This window comes from Salvia splendens, chromosome 22, assembly GCF_004379255.2.
Source record: "Salvia splendens isolate huo1 chromosome 22, SspV2, whole genome shotgun sequence".
Lineage (NCBI taxonomy): Eukaryota > Viridiplantae > Streptophyta > Magnoliopsida > Lamiales > Lamiaceae > Salvia > Salvia splendens.
The window spans coordinates 22268783-22289165 of record NC_056053.1 but is presented as its reverse complement, the minus strand read 5'-3'; the positions used below and the strand labels follow the sequence as shown (position 1 = coordinate 22289165).

Below are 20383 nucleotides of genomic sequence, written 5' to 3'. Positions count from 1 at the left end.
AATCTCCGAAGATCCGGAGGTTGGCACGAACCAATCCGGTGATCATTATTAGTAGCGCATCTGTCGCCGGTACAATGAAAACCGGTCGGCTGGAACAATCGAGCGCAACGAGAGTATGGTGCGCAACGCCATATACAGAGCCAACGAAGAAATTCAAAAGTTCCAGGGGTATTACCTCCAGAAAAAGCGGTCGGCGGGGAGCGGCCGGAGCGAGGTCGACATCATCAGTTCCGCCTTGTCGACCTACCAATCCATGAACTGCAAGCCGTTCAAGTACCTCAACATTTGGCAGGAGATGCGGTCGCATCCAAGTATAGGGGAAGCGTAACATCCTCCTCTAGCGACTCTTCCAAACAGTCAAGGTCGGTATCCCTATCCGACGCCGGCTCCGAAGACGTGGCTAGCCAACTTGCCGGAGTTAACTTGGGTAGCCCCGACGCCGGCCCGAGCGGTTCCCAACGCCGACCGCAAGGAAGGAAGAAGGCGGCTGCCAACCGCCGTCGCGCCGCGACTCCATCCGCTCCCGCTCCCGCTCCCTATGTGTCACCTCAACTCCCCACCAACTCGTTGTGGGGGGTTTTGACCCAACTCAATTTGACCGATATGTCAAATATGACCCCCGAGCAATTTTGATAGCATGTGGCGATGATACGGGGTCTCCAAAGAACGTTGGGGTATTGCCGGATGATGACTAGTCTTCCCCGGAGGCATTTTTACGCTTAAATTACGTAATTTTTATTTTTTAGGATTTTAAGTATGTAATTTTTATTTTTTAGTATTTTAATTATGCAATTTTTATTTTTATGAATTTAATTATGTAATTTTTATTTTTTTGTAATTTATAATATTATTCCAGGTATTTTTAATGTATTTTAATTTTTTGGAAATGTTTTTATTTAAATTGAATAATAGAATGGTGGGACCCTATTACTCGTTCTTGCGGAAGAACGCGGATGTGGGTGTTGTGCTCTTGCCTAAGAGCAGGTAGAAAAAGCGGGGCCGGGCCTACATCCATACTCATTGGCAAGAGCACAGATATGAATGTTCTTACAAATCCCCCATACGAGTAATTAATTGCTACTTCCATTATATTGGTAGCAAATCTTTGAAGCAATTGCCCATGCTCGATTAATCTAATTCCTATGCTCCTAAATCTAGTAACGTCAATTTATAAGCAACACGCCATTGCATCACCTATTTATATCATGTGTTTTTATTTTGTCAATTAGTACAGCCTATTTTCATTAGTAGTAACTGATGAATCCCCTATTTACATGTTGTATTTTTATTTTGTCAATTAGTAGTCTATTTTATTAGTAACTGATTGTCCTAGAAATCCCAAATTTAGATAAGTGTGGTATACAATCTTCGTCCTATAAAAATACACTTCACATATGAATTTTAATTCATAATTGATAAAAAAGAAAAGAGATTGAAATAAAAAATTTTTATTAAAATATTAGTATATTAGTAAAGAATGGGGTTTTGTCCGATTCATTACAAAAAAGTTATTAAAAATAAAAAATTGACTTACTTTTATGAGACAATCCAAGATGGAAAAAATGTCTATTTTAATGGAACCCAATATATTAATATTACTCTCGTTAAAAATAAAATAAAAATCTTAGTCGTAAAAGAGATATGTTTAATGTAAAATTAATAAAATAAGAAAGAGACGAAAAGAAAAAGTGGTTTACATATTGGTAGAAAGAAAACTTATTATAAATAAATAGTAAAAATTTTTTGAAGCACAATCCTCTACAAAGAAATATGATACAGTTATATGCTACAATATGTGTGAATTGAGATACATGTGTTTAGTCTTGCTTTTTTTCCTTTTCCCTACTAATGTTTGTGTGAGAGTTTAAGCCTGTGGTTCCCAGAAACGGGCGTCTGTTATTTCCCGTCACAAAACAAAAGAATTTGTTGCGGGCAGCTGTCACGAGAGCCACAGACCGCAGTAGCCGGCCATGCTGCACGATCTTCTCCTGCACGACATAGAATCGACACCACAGTCGTCATCAGTGAGACATCTATAATCAGCACGAGTGTCTGGGATGTGACAAACACTTTCGAGCTGCTCGTGGTCGTTCCTGCAGTTTGGCGATGTTGCTGGACATATCCGCTGTGACATTGCACTGGCTCGTTTTCGGCGCTCCTCGCTCTGCAAATAAGTTGAGAACTGTTTCAGATCTTGTGATTAGTGGACAGTGTTGGTTTTTCATTTGCAGCCAATGGTTAAACACACTGCATTCAACCAAACTTACAACCAAAATACAAAAGACTCTGTAAGATAATCTGATGGCGGAACATCCATCACACGTGTCAAATCTCGGGATTCAAGCCCGTCTCAAATGGCATGACTGATCATTTTACACAAAATTCTGCTCACATTGTATGAGCTTTCTTCTGGGCCATATTTACATATATAAGTCCAATGAAAGATAAAGATAAACATCTCCTACTCTCAAGGACTAACAACTAGATATCAAAATGAAGTAAGATTACTATTTAGTAAGAGCAAATATGAAAAATGGAAGAAAATTATCTCAAACAAATCAGTAATCCAAAGGCACAGAAATTAAGCAATACCTTAACTGATGTCCAATTACTGGGAATATATGCCTCGGGAAGTCTCTCATGCCAAGAGCTTAAAATAGGCAGTGGGTGGCCTTCAGTTGTAAATACATAATTTCGGTTGACCAAAAATGAATCATCAAACAGAAGATACAGGTATTTGCACCTACACAATGACAAAAGATCAGAGCATCTCAGAGTATTCACAAATGCTGAGTTACTAATGAAAATATTTGTAAAAATTCTATGACTACATAAAATGCTAAAAAGAAAAGGTTATAACAAACTGGCAGTATCCATCGATGATTAGAGTAAAACTCACGTCTCAGCGAGGAAAAAACTGTGCTGATGGTCTTCCAGCTCCATGGTTGTTACATCTCTAATGCTGGCAAAGCCACCTTCGACTCGTGTGTGCAAATTGATAGAATCCACTATTGACTCCCCCACTTGTAGATACCACGGATCTGACAAATATGGTGCAGGTGGTTTTATATTAGCTTGATGACGAATATGGTGCAGGTACTTTTACCTATGCCAATTATAGAACATATTAAACTTATTTTTTAGTACAAAACTCGTTGCTTTGCTTAAATATACTGTACGTTTTTGAGAATATATAATTTACCTTGTCTAATATAACTATCAAAGCTTGTTTAAGATCACTTTGACTTGAACACTAGTGTTGAACTTGTTTAACAACAACTAATACTATAATTTAACAACATATAACTGTCAAGCTCATTTAAGATCAATTTAGCTCTTTAAGTAATGCTTGGTAAGATTTAAACCCTGAATGTAAATACCACTGCAATAGTTTACCTTTGGTTGCTTGATACAGGTAAAATGTCGATTCTGCCAACTCTGGGCGTAAGGGATAGTATTTCTCAGTAGGATGCAGCATTTGATGATCCAGGAGATATCTGAATAGCAGAAAACCTCAAAAAAAAATAAGTATAAATATGCAGGAAGAAAAGAACAACAAATAGTACAGAAGTAGAACAAAAAGCAATACCTCTCTGGTATTACTCCAAACTTCTGCCATACATAGAAAAATTCACGATGTGACGAGTTAGCGGCAGTGATGTCCCCAACAAGAACCTAGCTACCACAACAAATATCAAGAATAAACTTCCACATTCAAATTGGTGAGGAAATCCTACGAATCTACGATTTGCTAATACCTGAAGGCCAGGCCAAAATGCTTGTAGGCTTGTAAGTTGCCAGTACGTTGCTCTTCCTGTCCTCATATCAGCTTCATGGTACCTAGTGACCGGTAAATACTTAGTAAAACTTCTTCAAAGCATAATATAGAAAATTATCTCTGCCTAATAAACAATAATGGGACAGAAATGATAGCAAGATAACCACCATACCAAACTTAAAAGTTGATGGGGGTACAAAACGTACAAGGGTGAAATACTGAAGAATAAAGAGAAAAATAGCATCCCAAAAAAGGGAAAAGAATAAGTAGGAAGAGAACCCTTTCAGACTTTCTTCTATTCATTCAGGTGATTGCAGATTAGAGGAAGAGGATATTTCAAACCTCAAACAATGAAGAAATGTGAAGCAGATATGTGCGGAATAAACACTTTGGACTGAAGGGTTTACCAAGGACCATGTCGAAAATATTTTTGCACAGCAGTGTAAGCAGGCTGAAACATCCTCCAGAATTCATCCCTTCCGAATAAAATGTGAGCTTTAACTAGATACTCGTAGAACGAATCAACACCTTGAAGGACAAGAAAGTGGTTTAGAATTGCGTAAAGAAATGATGCTTTGATTACTTGATATTATGCAATAGCTTCTGGTAAAAGGTGATGTGTGTTCTGAGGTAGTCCGAATATTGGCTGCAAAGAATCATACCAGCTCCAATTCCAGAAGAAAACTCTATCCATTCCCCAGTTTCTACATCAAGTGTTGTTCCCACGAGATTTAAAGAGCTCCTCATGCTCCATAACTTGCGCAGAGCACGTAAAGCAGCAGACTCAAATCTTGGGTCACCGGTTAAATGTGACAGTGCTCCCATTTCAAGAATTAGAGAACCTAGTACCAAACAAAGGAAATTAGCATCTAACACGATATCGAATAAGCACCAAATTTGAAAGGGTTTCTCCGAGGGAGTTCATACCACAACCAGATGTGCTTGTTTCTGTTATCTCATTCTCCATCACACCATGCTGCACACACAATTTTGTTCGTATACAATATGAGAAACAATATAGGTGCAAGTGTGCAATATATACTAATAGATAATCATGCTATAAGTAATATCAAAACTACACTAGAGAAGAACCTTCTTATGTTCAAAAAACAAACGTAATTTCAACCATTTACATATTCATGTTTCATGCACTTCTACACTCAAAGTTACTGTCTTGATGTCAAGGTTCGCAATTTCATTACATAAACTAAAGTTAGTATTCAACTATTTAATGCATAATTCAATCAGTTACCTTCAAGTTGATCCATGCGTAAGGCAGTCCAGTGGGGGTATCAAATGCAGGTAAAAAACGTCTTCCTAGCTCCTCAGCGAGGACAAGAAGTTGATTACTATAAGTTCCTTTAGTTAACCTGTTCGTAGAATCAGTTGCAAGAATATGAGCAGACACAAGTCCTCCAAGTACTCTTATGTTGCACTACATGATATCAAGCAAAGGCAAAGAATATGATTAAAACTCCCAAAAGCACAATCAATGATGGAAATGTTATTTCTACAGTGTGTCATGATCATATTAGATATAGCCACTAAAATTCAATAATAATAGTTGTACAACAAGAAAACGCCTCAACGGGAAAGGTTTTAAGCAGTAAGATCAAGATTATATTCAAATACAAAACCGAAAAAATAATTCATTACCTCAAAGAGGTTTATCCTGGCATCAACATCAAATGTAAGATTCTCAGATAACCAAAGAACTCCCTTCTCAAACTCGGTATTGTTTCCCAGAATTGCAAGGCTGAAAGTAAACGAGGACATCAGAACCATTTTGACGGCAATATGATGTCACCACTAAAATGATACCAGGATGAGATAACCAGAACTGGTTTAAACTTTAAAGCCAGATTAAGTTAAAGGTGCACATCGAACCTGGACAGAGATTCAATGAGGGTGAGTGCTGAACCATTATATTCTTGTGGCAGACGTTCAAGCTAAAACTCAGAAAGAATTCAGTGATATTTTAATAGGACTTTAAATTATTATATGCTTCTCCAAGTATAACCACTCACCTTGAGATTTCCAAGCTCACTTAGAGAATTCGTGAATGATTTTGTCAGAGGCTTCAATTCGTCATGCTGAAAAACAAGTCATCTGAATTAAATTTTTGAGCCATGATGAATGGTGGATTAATCTCACAGGATCTGTAATTAACATATAATCAAAGACTAACCGGGAAAGCATACGTCATATAGTTGTCATAGGCATGGTAAAACCTGTCACAGAGATGAGATGAGTGAGTATACCCTACAGAATACAGACTTCTGTGAAATGCCAGTTTGATTAGTTATCTTTTCTCAAACCAATTTCAGGTTCAGAAAACTTACTTTGTTCGCCAAGCATGTTCCAATATCATAAAGTCTTGTATAACTTAGTGGATTAGGGTTGATTACTAAAATCCAACCCCATCCAATGTTTACTTTCCTTCATTTTAAATGGATGACTAAATGAAGAATATCTATGTGGGATATGGTTTTTAATTGTCCTTCTCCTTCTTCTCAATACGTCAAAGTAACAAAGGATATATGTATCCTTTTTTATTAGTATATCCTACCACATATCCACTAAACTATATAATATACATGCATTGAAGTAGACAAGACCCGAAATACACCTTACATACTAAAAAAGCTTTACCTGTCATGCATCGGAAAACTAAAGGTGTGATTCTATTCTAAATACTTAGTAGGAGTACTAAATTGAGAATCTGGATATCGAACTATATGGGGTAATTCGGTCGTTATGAAAATCGTAAAGGTGCAGGTCCATGTCTTCGAGTGCCTTTCATAAACATACAATCACACGGGAGTGGTGTAGCTCTAACACACATTTCTAGTCCATTGGTGCTCACTGCTCAACATATAAAATTTATGAATCTAACAAATTCATGACAACAACATCATCATTTCCCCTTTCTCAAACACCCCAATCAAACTGAAAATCTATTACCTCCAAATGCCCTATCTAAAACTGAGCAAATCAACGCCCAATTAATCAATTACTCAATGCAGCATATAGCAAACACACATCACATATCAAAACCAGCAAAACAAAATCACAAACATAAAGCAAGAAATCAAAAACTAAAAAAACTCCCCAAACAAGACAAGAAACAGTTTAACTAACAATCAGCTGGATTAATTGCTATTTCCACAGCGATCGGTTCAAGTAGTTGTAATCCCAATATCAAGAAACAGTGTGGAAGATTGAATTGAGAAGAGATAGAAAATTACATCTGGCGGACTTTTTGGCTCATCCGCTTCTTCTTAGCAGCATAAGGGTCTGACTTTGAGGAAGAGATTTGGGAGTAAAATGTGGAAAAAATCAGCATAAATATGAGAAGCGATGCCCATCTCTTTCCAAGCAACATAGATTATCCGTTTGCGCATAAATCGGAAGGCCAGAATAGTAGTATTTGAGTTCGAAAGTTACGATTATAGGAGTCTGAATTTTGGGGATAGCCTTTTTACACCGCCGAGTTGAGTTTTGTTTGGTTTTGAGGTTCATCTCTTTTTCAGAAAAAAAAAAGACTATTTTTTGCTTTTAATATTAAATCAAATTATACACATACGTTATTAATTTTATTTGACGAGTTTTTTTAATGGAGTAGGAATTTGGTTTTTTCCTTTTTGTTTTACAGAAATATACTATGAAACAAATAATTGATTTGATTCGTAAAAAATCGCCACCTTACAAAAAATTATCTATCAAAATTGTGATACGTTAATCCATTGGTTTTGTGGAATTTTTGTATTGGAACAATTCCGTGATTAAAACTTGACATCAACATGTACTACAAAATTTTATATGATTAAAATTTGACACTGATACCATGAGTAAATCTTGACAATAATCCCAATCTTGACAATTTATATGATGGGAATTTTGATACTATTTTATAATTATTATTTGTAAGAATTGTCACAATGAATAACATATATTACAGATGGTTATTTTAATACTACTACTATATTATTTGCATTTTCTTATGAACGAGTAAGAAAAACATAATAGCAGTAAATCATACTAATGCGTATAGCAAATCGTGTAATCCATAATTAATTGAACGGATAAGATCAAGATAGGTAAAACTCCATATTTCAATTCGAGTAAATATATCCAAATATGCTATGGCATATATATATATATATATATATATATATATATATATATATATATATATATATATATATATATGTGAATTTAGTTTCATTTTCCTTTTGTTGTTGATAATAACAAATAAGCATTTAGTTTGATTTTCCCTTCGATTTTGACATAAGTATAAGAAAGTCAACCATCCGAATTTCATCTTTAATTCGTCAAAATATCATAATATGTTGAATGTATTGAATGAGAATGCCCTTTTCTGCGAATGATTTTTAGCTTGAAAAATAGAATTTGGAATTGTCTATATATCCTACTTAAAAAATTGGATACCCGTGTCAAAGAAATGGATTTGAAAAGTTGATATGTCAAATTGGGTACTCAAAAATGGGCGAATTCGTGCATCTGATATCCACAAAAGCTCAAAAATTATACTCCCCCGTCCCAAAAAAATATGCAATTTGGGTTCGGCATAGTTATAATGCAAAATTGGTTAAATAAGAGAGAGGTAAAGAGAAAAGGTAATTAAAGTATGTTAGTGAGAAATGGGTCTCAACTAATTAGAGAGAAAAGAGTTTCCAAAATTAGAAAGTGCATATTCTTGTGGACGAACTAAAAAAGAAAAAAATGTATATTCTTGTGGGACGGAAGGAGTATGATTTTTTTATTAAGGGTGTGAATTACCGTGATTTCAAGCTTCAAAATCCGAGTTCTGCTAACTTTAACATTATCCACATACACGTTAACAACTATATTATTCTTTATTAAAATACACAACACTATGGTATGGAATATATCAAATTTATATTGATCAATCAATAAGAATTTAATCGCAAACATATTATTGTTGTGGAAGGGGAATTGCTTATTATATGGAATAAATTATCAAATCTTTATCGATCAATCAATAATAATTCAATCACAAACATAGTTGATGAATCGGCGAATTTTTGGTGGTGAAGAATGCTGGTAGAGAATAAAGATCACGACACAATAAATTTACGTGGTTCGATTTACTGAGGTAAATCTACGTCCACGGGAAGAAATGAGGGCAGAGTTGTATTGCTTGATCTGTTTTCTTACAGCTTACAATACAGACTTGCTATTTTGTATTTGATCTCTAGAAAGCGAGAGAGTCTAACCCTATCTATCTGATCTAGGTTCTATTTATACATTGAACCAGATCGTGGCATGCAGCACCATTTACTAGGTAGTGGATGTCGTGGAGATCGTGGCGATCTTGCATGGGTCCACTATCCTGCATGAGTTAATGACTGCTTGACACCACTAAATAGATCGTGGGTGTAACGGAAGTCGTGGAGATCCTGCATGAGTCCACTATCTCCTAGTTCGGTCGAATACTGAGACCGAACTGCTGAATTATTGCCGAGCAGCTTTTGCCGATCTGAGAGTAGAGCTTGATGCCGACCTGAGAGCAGAGTTTGATTGGTGGGCTTTTACCGAGCTGTAGGCTGGGGCCGAACTCTTTGGTTGTGCCGAACTGAACTCTTTAGTCATGCCGGACTGATACTCTTTAGTCATGCCGAACTGATACTCTTTCTTGGGCTTTAGGCTGATGGGCTTTACTGCTGTTGGGCTTGTTTAGTACGTACTCCATCACTACCCCCCCCGAAAAGCGAAGTGAATTACTTCGGCATTCTGGATAAAGGTACGGGGTAAGTTGATGTTTGTCCTCGGTCTTATGAAGTGAACTCTTCTTTGACCGGACTCGTCTTTGGTCTGATGAAATAAACATCTTTGACCGGACTAAGCTTGCGTCCTAATTTGGCGAGTTTTATCGCTCGGATCGGACTTTCCGTTGTCCTAATTTGGGGATCGGACTTTCCCTTGTCCTAATTCGGCGAGTTTTATCGCGTGGATCGGACTTTCCCTTGTCCTAATTCAGGCAAGTTTTATCGCGAGAATCGGACTTTCGTTGCAGTTCGTTTCAGACGAAGTGCTTGATTCTTAAGCTGAATTGCGGTCTTGTATCCTCTTTAGAAGCTTGGACTTCACAATCGTTGGCTTGTTGCAGCTCGTTTCAGACGAACTGCTTGTTTAAGCTGAATTGTGGTCTTGTATCCTCTTTAGAAGCTTTGACTCACAATCGTTTAGCTTGTATATGTTCTAAGAAGGGGATCAGCCTTCGAAGAACAAGATACCTCAGTAACATTTGTAAGAGACGACACGCACATAAGACAGACAAAACGCATATAGACAAATAAAAAGCACAGAGACAAACAAAGACCAAGCAAACCAAATAAAGCACATTGACCGAACAGGACTCAAGACTGACTGACCGGACTGTCTCTTACAAATGGAACTTTTTGAGGTTGGAAATGTGCCATGTTCGGGGTACCTGTTCTCCTGACATGTGAGCCAATTTGTAAGACCCTTTGCCGAGGACTTCTGACACCCGATATGGACCTTCCCATGTGGGTTCGAGCTTGCCCAGCTTTTCTGCTCGGCTTACTTCGTTGTTTCTCAAGACGAGATCTCCCACTTGAAATTGCAGCTTCTTCACCCTTTGGTTGTAATACCGGGCTACTTGCTCCTTGTACTTGGCTGCTTTTATGCATGCCAATTCTCTTCTTTCTTCGGCAAGATCTAGCTCGGCTCTCAGTCCGTCGTCATTCATTTCTGCTGAGAAATTTAGAGTTCGGGGACTGGGTATGCCGATCTCCACCGGAATCACGGCTTCAGTGCCGTACACAAGACTGTACGGAGTTTCACCGTTGGAGGTTGTGGGTGTAGTTCGGTAGGACCATAGGACTTGAGGGAGATTTTCTACCCATTGTCCTTTGGCTTGTTCTAACCGAGCTTTTAACCCTTTCACCAGGATACGATTTGTTACCTCCGTTTGTCCGTTTGCTTGTGGATGAGAGACTGAAGTGAACCGCTGTTGAATATTCAGCTCTTGGCACCAATTCTTGAACGTCTTGTCGGTGAACTGAGTCCCGTTATCCGAGATGAGGATGTGGGGTATGCCAAATCGGCACACTATGTTCTTCCAGACGAAATCCAATGCCTTCGAGCTCGTTATCGTAGCTAATGGTTCAGCTTCCACCCACTTCGTAAAGTAGTCCACGGCAACGATTAGGAATTTTATTTGCCGAGGAGCTTGTGGTAGTGGTCCTACTATGTCTATACCCCATTGCATAAAAGGCCAAGGGCTTTGCATAGTGGATAGATCGGTCTGCGGCATCCTTGGGATATTTGCATGGATTTGGCACTTCGGGCATGTCTTGACGAGCTGCACTGCTTCTTGTACCAAGGTTGGCCAATAATATCCCCATCTTAGAACTTTTTTAGCTAAAGCTCTAGCTCCGATGTGGCTACCGCACGATCCTTCATGAACTTCTCTGAGGATGTAGTCCGTCTCTTCTGGTCCTACGCACCGCAATAACGGCTGGAGGTAAGACTTTCTAAAGAGGACTCCTTCATGAAGTTCGTACCGAAGTGCTCGGCACGTGATCTTCCGAGCTTCTCTCTTATCCTTGGGCAATTGTCCTTGATCCAGATACTGCAAGATCGGCGTCATCCAGTTCGGTGAGCTGGATACTGAATGTACCTCGGCTTCATCAATGCTTCGATGCATTAATTCTTCTGCCTTTGAGCTCGGATCTGAGGCCAACTTACTTAAGGTATCTGCTCGGCTATTTTCCGCTCTGGGAATGCGGATTATCCGAAAATAGGAGAAACTTCGGCTGATGCTTTGCGCTTTGTCCAAATACTTCTTCATTCTCTCGTCACGAGCTTTACTTGTACCCAACATGTGATTTACTATGACTTGTGAATCACAATGGACTTTGAGAGATTTGACGAGCAGACTTTGCGCTAACTGGAGTCCGGCAAGGAGGGCTTCGTATTCGGCTTCGTTATTAGTGGCTGGGAATGAGAACCGAAGTGAATAGATTACCTCGTGTCCATCGGGAGCGATAAGCAGAATACCAGCTCCACTTCCCGTTTTATTCGAAGCTCCATCTACGAATCCGCTCCAGCAGTCCGGCGGCTTTTCTTCGGATTCCAAGGGCTGTGCTAGTTCGGCATTGGCAGAATTTTTCTGTTCGGCAATGACAGGGATTGCTTGATCGAACTTGGCCTCTGCAAGAAAATCTGCCAAGGCTTGTCCCTTGATGGCTTTCCGAGGTAGGTACTCGATCGAGTGTTCTCCCAGCTCTATGGCCCATTTGGCGATTCTGCCTGATGCTTCTGGCTTGGTCAAAACTTGTCGAAGAGGCAGATCGGTTAAGACGCATACCTTGTGAGCATAGAAGTATGGCCGCAGTCTCCTTGCTGCATTTACTAACGCCAGAGCAATTTTTTCCAGAGGTTGATACCTTGTTTCTGGACCTCTTAGTGCTCGGCTCGTAAAGTAGATGGGAAACTACTTTAGGCCTTCTTCTCGTACAAGCACCGCGCTAATGGTTTGATCGGATGCCGCTAAGTATAGGAAAATCACTTCGGCATCTGTTGGAGCAGAGAGAATTGGAAGCTCGGCTAAATAACTTTTGAGCTCGTCAAAAGCCTTTTTCTGCTCTATGACTTCAGAGTCGATTTAGTCTTCTCGGCAGGGAGAGCGTCAATAGTTAGGATTACTCCATCATATTGCGGCTCGTTATCGTCTTCGGGATCTTGTTGCCTTTTCGGATCCTGAGGAGCGCAGTTCGCACCTCCCTGCTTTTTGTTCCTTTTCGGCTGCTTGCTTTGGTATTTTTTTAACGTCCCTGCTTTCACAAGGGCATCAATACCTGCAGCCAAATGTCGGCACTCCTCGGTATCGTGACCGTAGTCTTGATGGAAAGAGCAATATTGATCCTGAGGTCGGCGCGCGGCCGATTTCGTCGTCCGCCTTGGCTTTTCGAACATATCGGAATGCAGTTCGAAAATTTCCGCTCTTGACTTGTTTAAGGGTACGAACTGAGCGGGCGGCTTCTCGGGATTGAGACGGGGTCCCAATCTGTCTTGCACCGGAGCCCTTTGAATTCTTTCAAATGGAGTCCGGCGAGGATGCCCCTGATCGCTATGATCGGGCTTCCTTCTGTCTCCTCGGGACGATGAGCTGTCTAACGACCGTTTGCGACGGTCTGCCTCATCGGCACGGGAGAACTGGTCCGCAATGTCCCACATCTCTTGAGCTGTTTGCGGACTGCATTCCACGAGCTTTCTGTAGAGAGCTCCGGGCAGGATTCCATTTTGGAATGCCGAAATGACAAGTAGATCGTTGAGATCATCTACTTGTAGGCATTCCTTGTGGAATCTCGTCAAAAAGTCGCTGATCTTTTCGTCGCGATCTTGACGTATAGAAAGCAGCTGAGCCGAAGTAATTCGGGCTTCCGCTTTCTGAAAGAACCTCCTGTGGAAAGCATCCATTAGATCTCGGTAGGATCTAATGCTGCCTTGAGGAAGGCTATCGAACCACCTTCTCGCGTTCCCGATAAGCAGCTCGGGGAACAGCTTGCACATATGGACCTCATTGAGACCCTGGTTCGCCATGTTATACTGATAGCGTCCCAGGAAGTCATGAGGATCCACCAACCCGTCATAAGTCATTGACGGTGTCCGGTAGTTCCGCGGCAAAGGAGTTCGGGTGATATCGTCCGAGAACGGAGTCTTTAATGCTCCGTACATGGCGAACCCGATATTTCTTCGGTACGGAGGAGATGGAGTTCTCCTGTGGTTCCGGTACCGAGGAGGAACAGGAACATGTCGGGGTTGAGGATTCTTTCTCCTGGACGACACGTCACTACTGCGGTAGTGACTTTCATGTCTGGATGAGGAGGGAGAATCCGCCGTTGTCTTCTCCGGCTGTTGGCTCTTCTGCAGGAAGGTTAAGAACTCCTCCTGCTTCTCGGCCAAGAACAGCTTGACAGCTTCATTTAAATCGGGCTGCTGGGAAGACTCGGTGCGATGACTCCTGGAGTGGCTTGTTCCTTCTTCGTGAGAACCGGAGGTAGATGTCTCCCGAGGCCGTTTTTCAGACCTGCGAGCTGGACTAGCTTCCTCACGGTTATCACGAACAGTATTACGGGTAGTGTGTGATCTGGTATGCATTTTTTTTGGGGTGGAAAAAGGGTCAAAAATTCGCTTTATCACAAATTTGGTTCTCTGTTTCCCACAGACGGCGCCAGTGATGAATCGGCGAATTTTTGGTGGTGAAGAATGCTGGTAGAGAATAAAGATCACGACACAATAAATTTACGTGGTTCGATTTACTGAGGTAAATCTACGTCCACGGGAAGAAATGAGGGCAGAGTTGTATTGCTTGATCTGTTTTCTTACAGCTTACAATACAGACTTGCTATTTTGTATTTGATCTCTAGAAAGCGAGAGAGTCTAACCCTATCTATCTGATCTAGGTTCTATTTATACATTGAACCAGATCGTGGCATGCAGCACCATTTACTAGGTAGTGGATGTCGTGGAGATCGTGGCGATCTTGCATGGGTCCACTATCCTGCATGAGTTAATGACTGCTTGACACCACTAAATAGATCGTGGGTGTAACGGAAGTCGTGGAGATCCTGCATGAGTCCACTATCTCCTAGTTCGGTCGAATACTGAGACCGAACTGCTGAATTATTGCCGAGCAGCTTTTGCCGATCTGAGAGTAGAGCTTGATGCCGACCTGAGAGCAGAGTTTGATTGGTGGGCTTTTACCGAGCTGTAGGCTGGGGCCGAACTCTTTGGTTGTGCCGAACTGAACTCTTTAGTCATGCCGGACTGATACTCTTTAGTCATGCCGAACTGATACTCTTTCTTGGGCTTTAGGCTGATGGGCTTTACTGCTGTTGGGCTTGTTTAGTACGTACTCCATCAATAGTATTGTTATGTAAAGAGGAATTGGCATGTCGCGCCACTTGTTAGTGATCGAATGCACTGATAATTTAGTAGTATGATTTTTCATCTATTTACTAAAAATAAAATAATTATTAATTTAAGTAAACATCATAAAATATGGTCACTCATTGTTAGTGTGTCTTAATAATTATATGATTGACCTATGAGACATGAGATGTTGGTTGCCTTGCCGCAGCTAATATAAACGCACAGAATCTCCTTGCGAGAAGCAATCCCGAAGATTTGTTTATTTAATTCGAAGAAGAAGAAACAGAAGTTAGATAGCAGCAACAAACTAAAAAAGATTGCTTGAATTAAAGAAAACATGATATGAAATCTAAAATTAATTAATGCATAGACAAAGATTAGTCCATGTCATACAAGATTCAATTTTCACTCCGTAGAAGACGTGTGCAAGAATTTCACTCAATTGCAAGGTCGTTGTCGTCTTCTTCACTAGCTAATTTGTCGTGTCTCAATGGTTGAAGCCAAGACGGGTGAGTTATGGTAGTTCACCCCTGCTCATTGTAGGCCTGCCCTGCCCTATTGAAAGGGTGATCCCGTCCTTGAACAAGAGCTCCTCCAAGCAGTCAAAACAAGGAAGTCGCAGTAGAATATCTCTTCATATGTTTTGTTGTCCAAGTAGCACCTACATCGTACGCAACGAGCAATGATGCCAATGCACGCTTTGCACTTCCTGGTGGAGTATATTCTTACTTGACAATTATCATTCGGGCAGTCTAAGACATGTCTGACTTGCCGGCACATCAAATGCTCACTTGTTAATCGCCAATCCTTAGATGCTTGATATAGGGCAGTGCAAAAAAATTCAATACTTTCATCATGTTCAAGAGGATGTCTTCACCATTGAGTTTGATAGATCCAGCCACGCTTAGCTTAGTCAACTCTGGAATTCTCTCAAGCCCATGCTTGAGGCCATCATTATTGATATTACAACATTGAATAAGGCTCAATCTGCAATGTATCAACCACAGAAGACCCTCATGATCATTGGTTATCTTAAAACTCAACAGATTGTCAATGTGGATGCTTGTCCAAAGATAAGGATCCACTTGGACAACGTCACACAGCGGATTACATATAGCCGATTAACAAATCCTAACAAAAAAGAGGATTAGTAACATAATTCTGTCAAGGTCTTTCACTAACTACAACTCTTTTAATATGCTAGAACACACACACACACATATATATATATAGGGTCTTGTTAGGTTGAGATTATTTAGCTTAATTGAGAATTGAGATGCATTTTCAGCCACTCATTTTGAAATGTCAACTACAAGTAGATTATATCAACTAAGGGTATTATCGTCATTTCATTTCAATAGCCAGAATATCAAATGTCAACAACTCGTATTAAAATGTCAACAACTAAAAAAAATTATTTTTTTAAAATTTTTTTTAATTTTTTTAATTTTCACGCGATGTCAACTACACATTGTAGCCTGCACATCAAATGTCAATAGCCATGCACATCAAATGTCAATAGCCTGCACATCAAATGTCAACAGCTTATAGTTGACATTATATGTGTATAGGTGATATGAATCATATATGTAGTTGACATTATATATGTGCAGTTAACATGAATTGTATATGTAGTTGACATTATATGTGTGTAGTTGACATGAATTGTATATGTAGTTGACAAAAAAAATAAAAATAATAAAAAAATAAAAAATCGAAAAAAAAATTAAATTTTTTTTAAAAAAAATAAAAAAATATTTATTAAATAAAATGTATGATGAAATTACCATTCTGCCCTTTCACAATTAATTAATGTAAAAATATTTTCCATGTGGTAAATTTTGGACCACTCATTTAATAAAAATGAGTAGCTAATAATGCATCTCAATTCTCAATTAGACTAAAAAATCTCAATTGATCACAACCCTATATATATATATATATATATATATATATATATATATATATATATATATATATTAACTATATCGATGTTTTAGAACTCTCCACGTGTTTAATTTATATTCTATTTATCTACATATTTATGTTTAAGTATCTAGTTATTTTGATTACAAAAATCTAGATAATTTTTGTATAAATTAATATCTAAATAGTTTTAATTTAGCTCTAGGGATTACATGACCACCAGCCTCTGCATGGTTCGGTCTGATACCACATGTAGCGACTCTCATACCTATTAGGACTCAGACTCCCACAGTCCACAGAGCAACCCATCTTAGAATCATCTCATACTAAGCACGCTTAACCATGCAATTTTTCAATGATGGAATCGAAAAATAAGATGTAACTGCAAGAATAGCACATATTAAACAGGTATTAGCATTCCATGCGTACTCAGAATATGTCCCTACGTACATACTCTTATAATCCCTCTATTTTTCGTATTAGGAGTCCCTCATTGTTCATGCATATGGACTGACATTCACTCTCTAGAAATTTATTGTGGTTTGCACCTATATATCGACAATTACTTTTTACTTTTGCTCCGAACGTTACACAAGGTATTATCATTTATCATCCTATTTTTTCAAGTAGCCTTTTATATGTTTTTTTTGTCGATGCGTCAACTCTTATATATTTCTTCATGTGGGAAAAAAAGAGTTTGTGTTGCCATTTCGCATGTAGAATACAACTACACTTAATGTAACAAAATTTAAATTGCTGAACAGTTATGAGTTCTTTCCACTCGGGACTTGTTCTAAGTCGCACTAAATAAAAATAGCAGCTCATATTTTATGATTATATATTCAAGAGTTTTGTGTTGGATTAAAAATATTTTAGTGGAGTATTTTGTAATTTGAGATGTCTCACTGATCTATTGACACATTCCTAAAATAAAAATTCTATTATTATTTTTACTTTATTCTCTATTATAGTTTATTGACTTAATATTTGATTCATGTAACCATATAATATGTACCAACATAAAATGTAACTAGAATACAATAAAGAACGTATTATATGTAAAATATAAAATTTAAATGAATTATAAAATTAAACTAAAATTTAGTATTTCATAAATATAATTAAAGTACTATACATAAAAGCATACGTATTAATTAATAAATTATTCTATACGTAAATTAGATCGCCTCATAATTTCATTATTTTACGATAAATCATTTTAAATATTTGTATAATTTTTCTATAAACAACTCAATATAAATTTAAAACAAAACCCAGGAAATTTGTGTATTCACCAAAATAATACGGATACAAAATTCGAAAAAGATTAAGCCATATAGATATTGTATATTCAAAAGTTGGGCCCAAATGAAAGACCATATATGGGCCGAATATTCTCCGGCTTACTTTGTATTTGGCCCAACAAGTACATATTTGGGGTGAAGAAATAAAGTACGAGGAAGGATTTGGAATATTGTTGTTTTTGAGGGGGTAGTTGGAATATTATTTTTCCGGAATATAAATACAGTCTTCCATGAATAACAATTGCTTTATTTTTTTGGTTAAAATACAAAGATTGGTTGTAGAACGAAAATGAAAAAAAAAATAGTATATTTTATTCACACATTTGTTTTGCATTAATAAATTGATTATTAGAGAAAAAGAAAATAATGAGAAAATAAATGAAAGTTGGATATAAATTTGGCCACCACTTTAATTTTTTATCTCTATTTCTATATATCCGATTAGAAATTCTGAAGCATTGACTTTCCTTTTAATTACAAAATATTCATAGGCATGGTTTTTCCAATCTAATTTGAAATTCGAGCCAACTCAAGGTAAAGCCAAAATAAAACACATGAATCTAACATTAATTATCTTACATACCATTTCAAAGCCAAAATAAAACGCACGATCCCTTTTATTTTTTGGATTGAAATTTGTATTGCTATTTTTCATTGTTTTGGTGTCAAATGAAATTTCTGTTATTCTGTATACGCATTTTACTTATTCCGAACCACAACATATATTGACTCTGATTCCAGCTAAGTATAGAAGAAAGATTAAACTTGATTTGCTCTAATTTTGTGTTAAGCTTTTTTTCTTGATTTATTCTTGTCGAGTTTGGCTCCGTTAGATTTATTCTTGTTTCCAATAACTTCAAGTTAAGTAATGATAGGGGAGTGTAACGTTACTAACTAAATATTTAATTGCTAAATACAATTAAATAATAACTATTAGATATTCAAATCAATGGCCTAGATCATCAGTTCTAGAATGTCAATACGATCAACAAAAAATGTCAATACAAGTATTAAGGTCAATTTACAACAAATTAGTTGTAAATAACTTTTGAAAAATATCTCATAACTTTAAAACGCATATAACTTTCTCGATTTAAATTATTTTTTCGCACAACATATATCAAATTAAAGATAATTTCATAAGGATTCTAACAAGATCTCACTTGCATATGTTCAGATGTCAAAATTTTTAAAAAAATTCAAAAAATTTCATAAATTTCGTTAACAGCTTTATATCAACACACGAAACATAATATGTTAATACAATGCTTGTACAATGTCAATATGAAATCGTATTGACATTGTCGTGTCTTTGTGTTGATGTATTTCATACACTGTATTGACATTACGTTTCTAAACCCTAAATTCGATACTTATTATCTTATTAATATTAAAAAATAAAAAATGAAATTACACATGACAAATTGTAGACCACAATATTTCTAAAATCTTATGGTCTTAAATTAGTTGTAGTTAGCAATTGATCATTCCCCAGTAATGATATTACCGAAACTTAACTTGTATCACTTCTATCAAACTTCTAAAGTTCACAACTTTGGTCAAGATATCCGTTATAATTATTTTGTTAATTATTTTGTAGTGTTGCAACGGATCTTACACTAATTGTGATTTTATTGTCACAAAATGACAAAAGATATTACATGTCCTTGTTGGGCAAAAGCTAGCTATGAATCTCAAATTAAATCAAATTTGAAGTCTAGATATACCATAAGGGTCACATCATTTTCTCTATTTCGGTCAAGATATAATATTGGAACAGTTATTAATGTCGGCGACCGACTCTAATATCATGATACGGTTGCGGTATATATCAAAACGATTTTCTAATTACGCTTCTCCTGAGTGTCACATACTAAAATAGGTTCCGATTCTTATTATAATTTGATTAATTATACTTTGATTAATTTGTGACAATATTCATTCCAAATTCTATAAAAACACCTTAAACTCAAAACGGTCTAGCATTCTAAATTATACATATCCTAGAACTCGACAATATCATCATTCCCGAGCAAAGTGCATGATTAACTTTACTTACACACATATATAGATTGTGTGTATGTATAGAATTGTCTACGCATGAATGAAAGCTATGAAGAAGTAAGTATAAAGCCAATAATACAAAACGAGAAAGGAGGAACAGACAAAAGGTGAAGACATTTTCAAGGAATAAAAGGACTGAATTGCTGCTGCAATTTGTTTTTTCTTTTCTTAAATGACAAAGAAAATATGAAAAAGCTGATAAATGGGTTCCAATTATTTATTCCTTTTCAGTAGAAACAGAAACTTAAATAGCTCGCAATTTGATGTGTCACGCTTTCCAGGAAATACAATATTTTTATTTCGTATATATTTTTGTGGAATGGGAAAGAATACATACACCTATATTCAGCTCTGCTTTCTCTGG

At 37.4% G+C, this 20383-nt stretch overlaps 1 protein-coding gene across 1 annotated transcript; it reads right to left on the bottom strand.

The window, feature by feature from the left end:
* Window positions 1-1700: 1700 nt before the first annotated feature.
* LOC121787997 (alpha-mannosidase I MNS5-like) lies at window positions 1701-7288 on the bottom strand. The gene is made up of 15 exons (XM_042186850.1): window positions 7027-7288; window positions 5967-6009; window positions 5806-5871; window positions 5666-5727; window positions 5435-5534; window positions 5031-5213; window positions 4706-4754; window positions 4441-4620; window positions 4186-4306; window positions 3759-3840; window positions 3590-3675; window positions 3397-3497; window positions 2900-3041; window positions 2593-2743; window positions 1701-2164 (listed from the first exon to the last, which is right to left on the bottom strand). The coding sequence occupies exons 1-15, from the start codon at window positions 7161-7163 to the stop codon at window positions 1940-1942; spliced, it is 1728 nt and encodes a 575-aa protein (XP_042042784.1). The 5' UTR covers window positions 7164-7288; the 3' UTR covers window positions 1701-1939.
* Between the last annotated feature and the right edge of the window lie 13095 nt (window positions 7289-20383).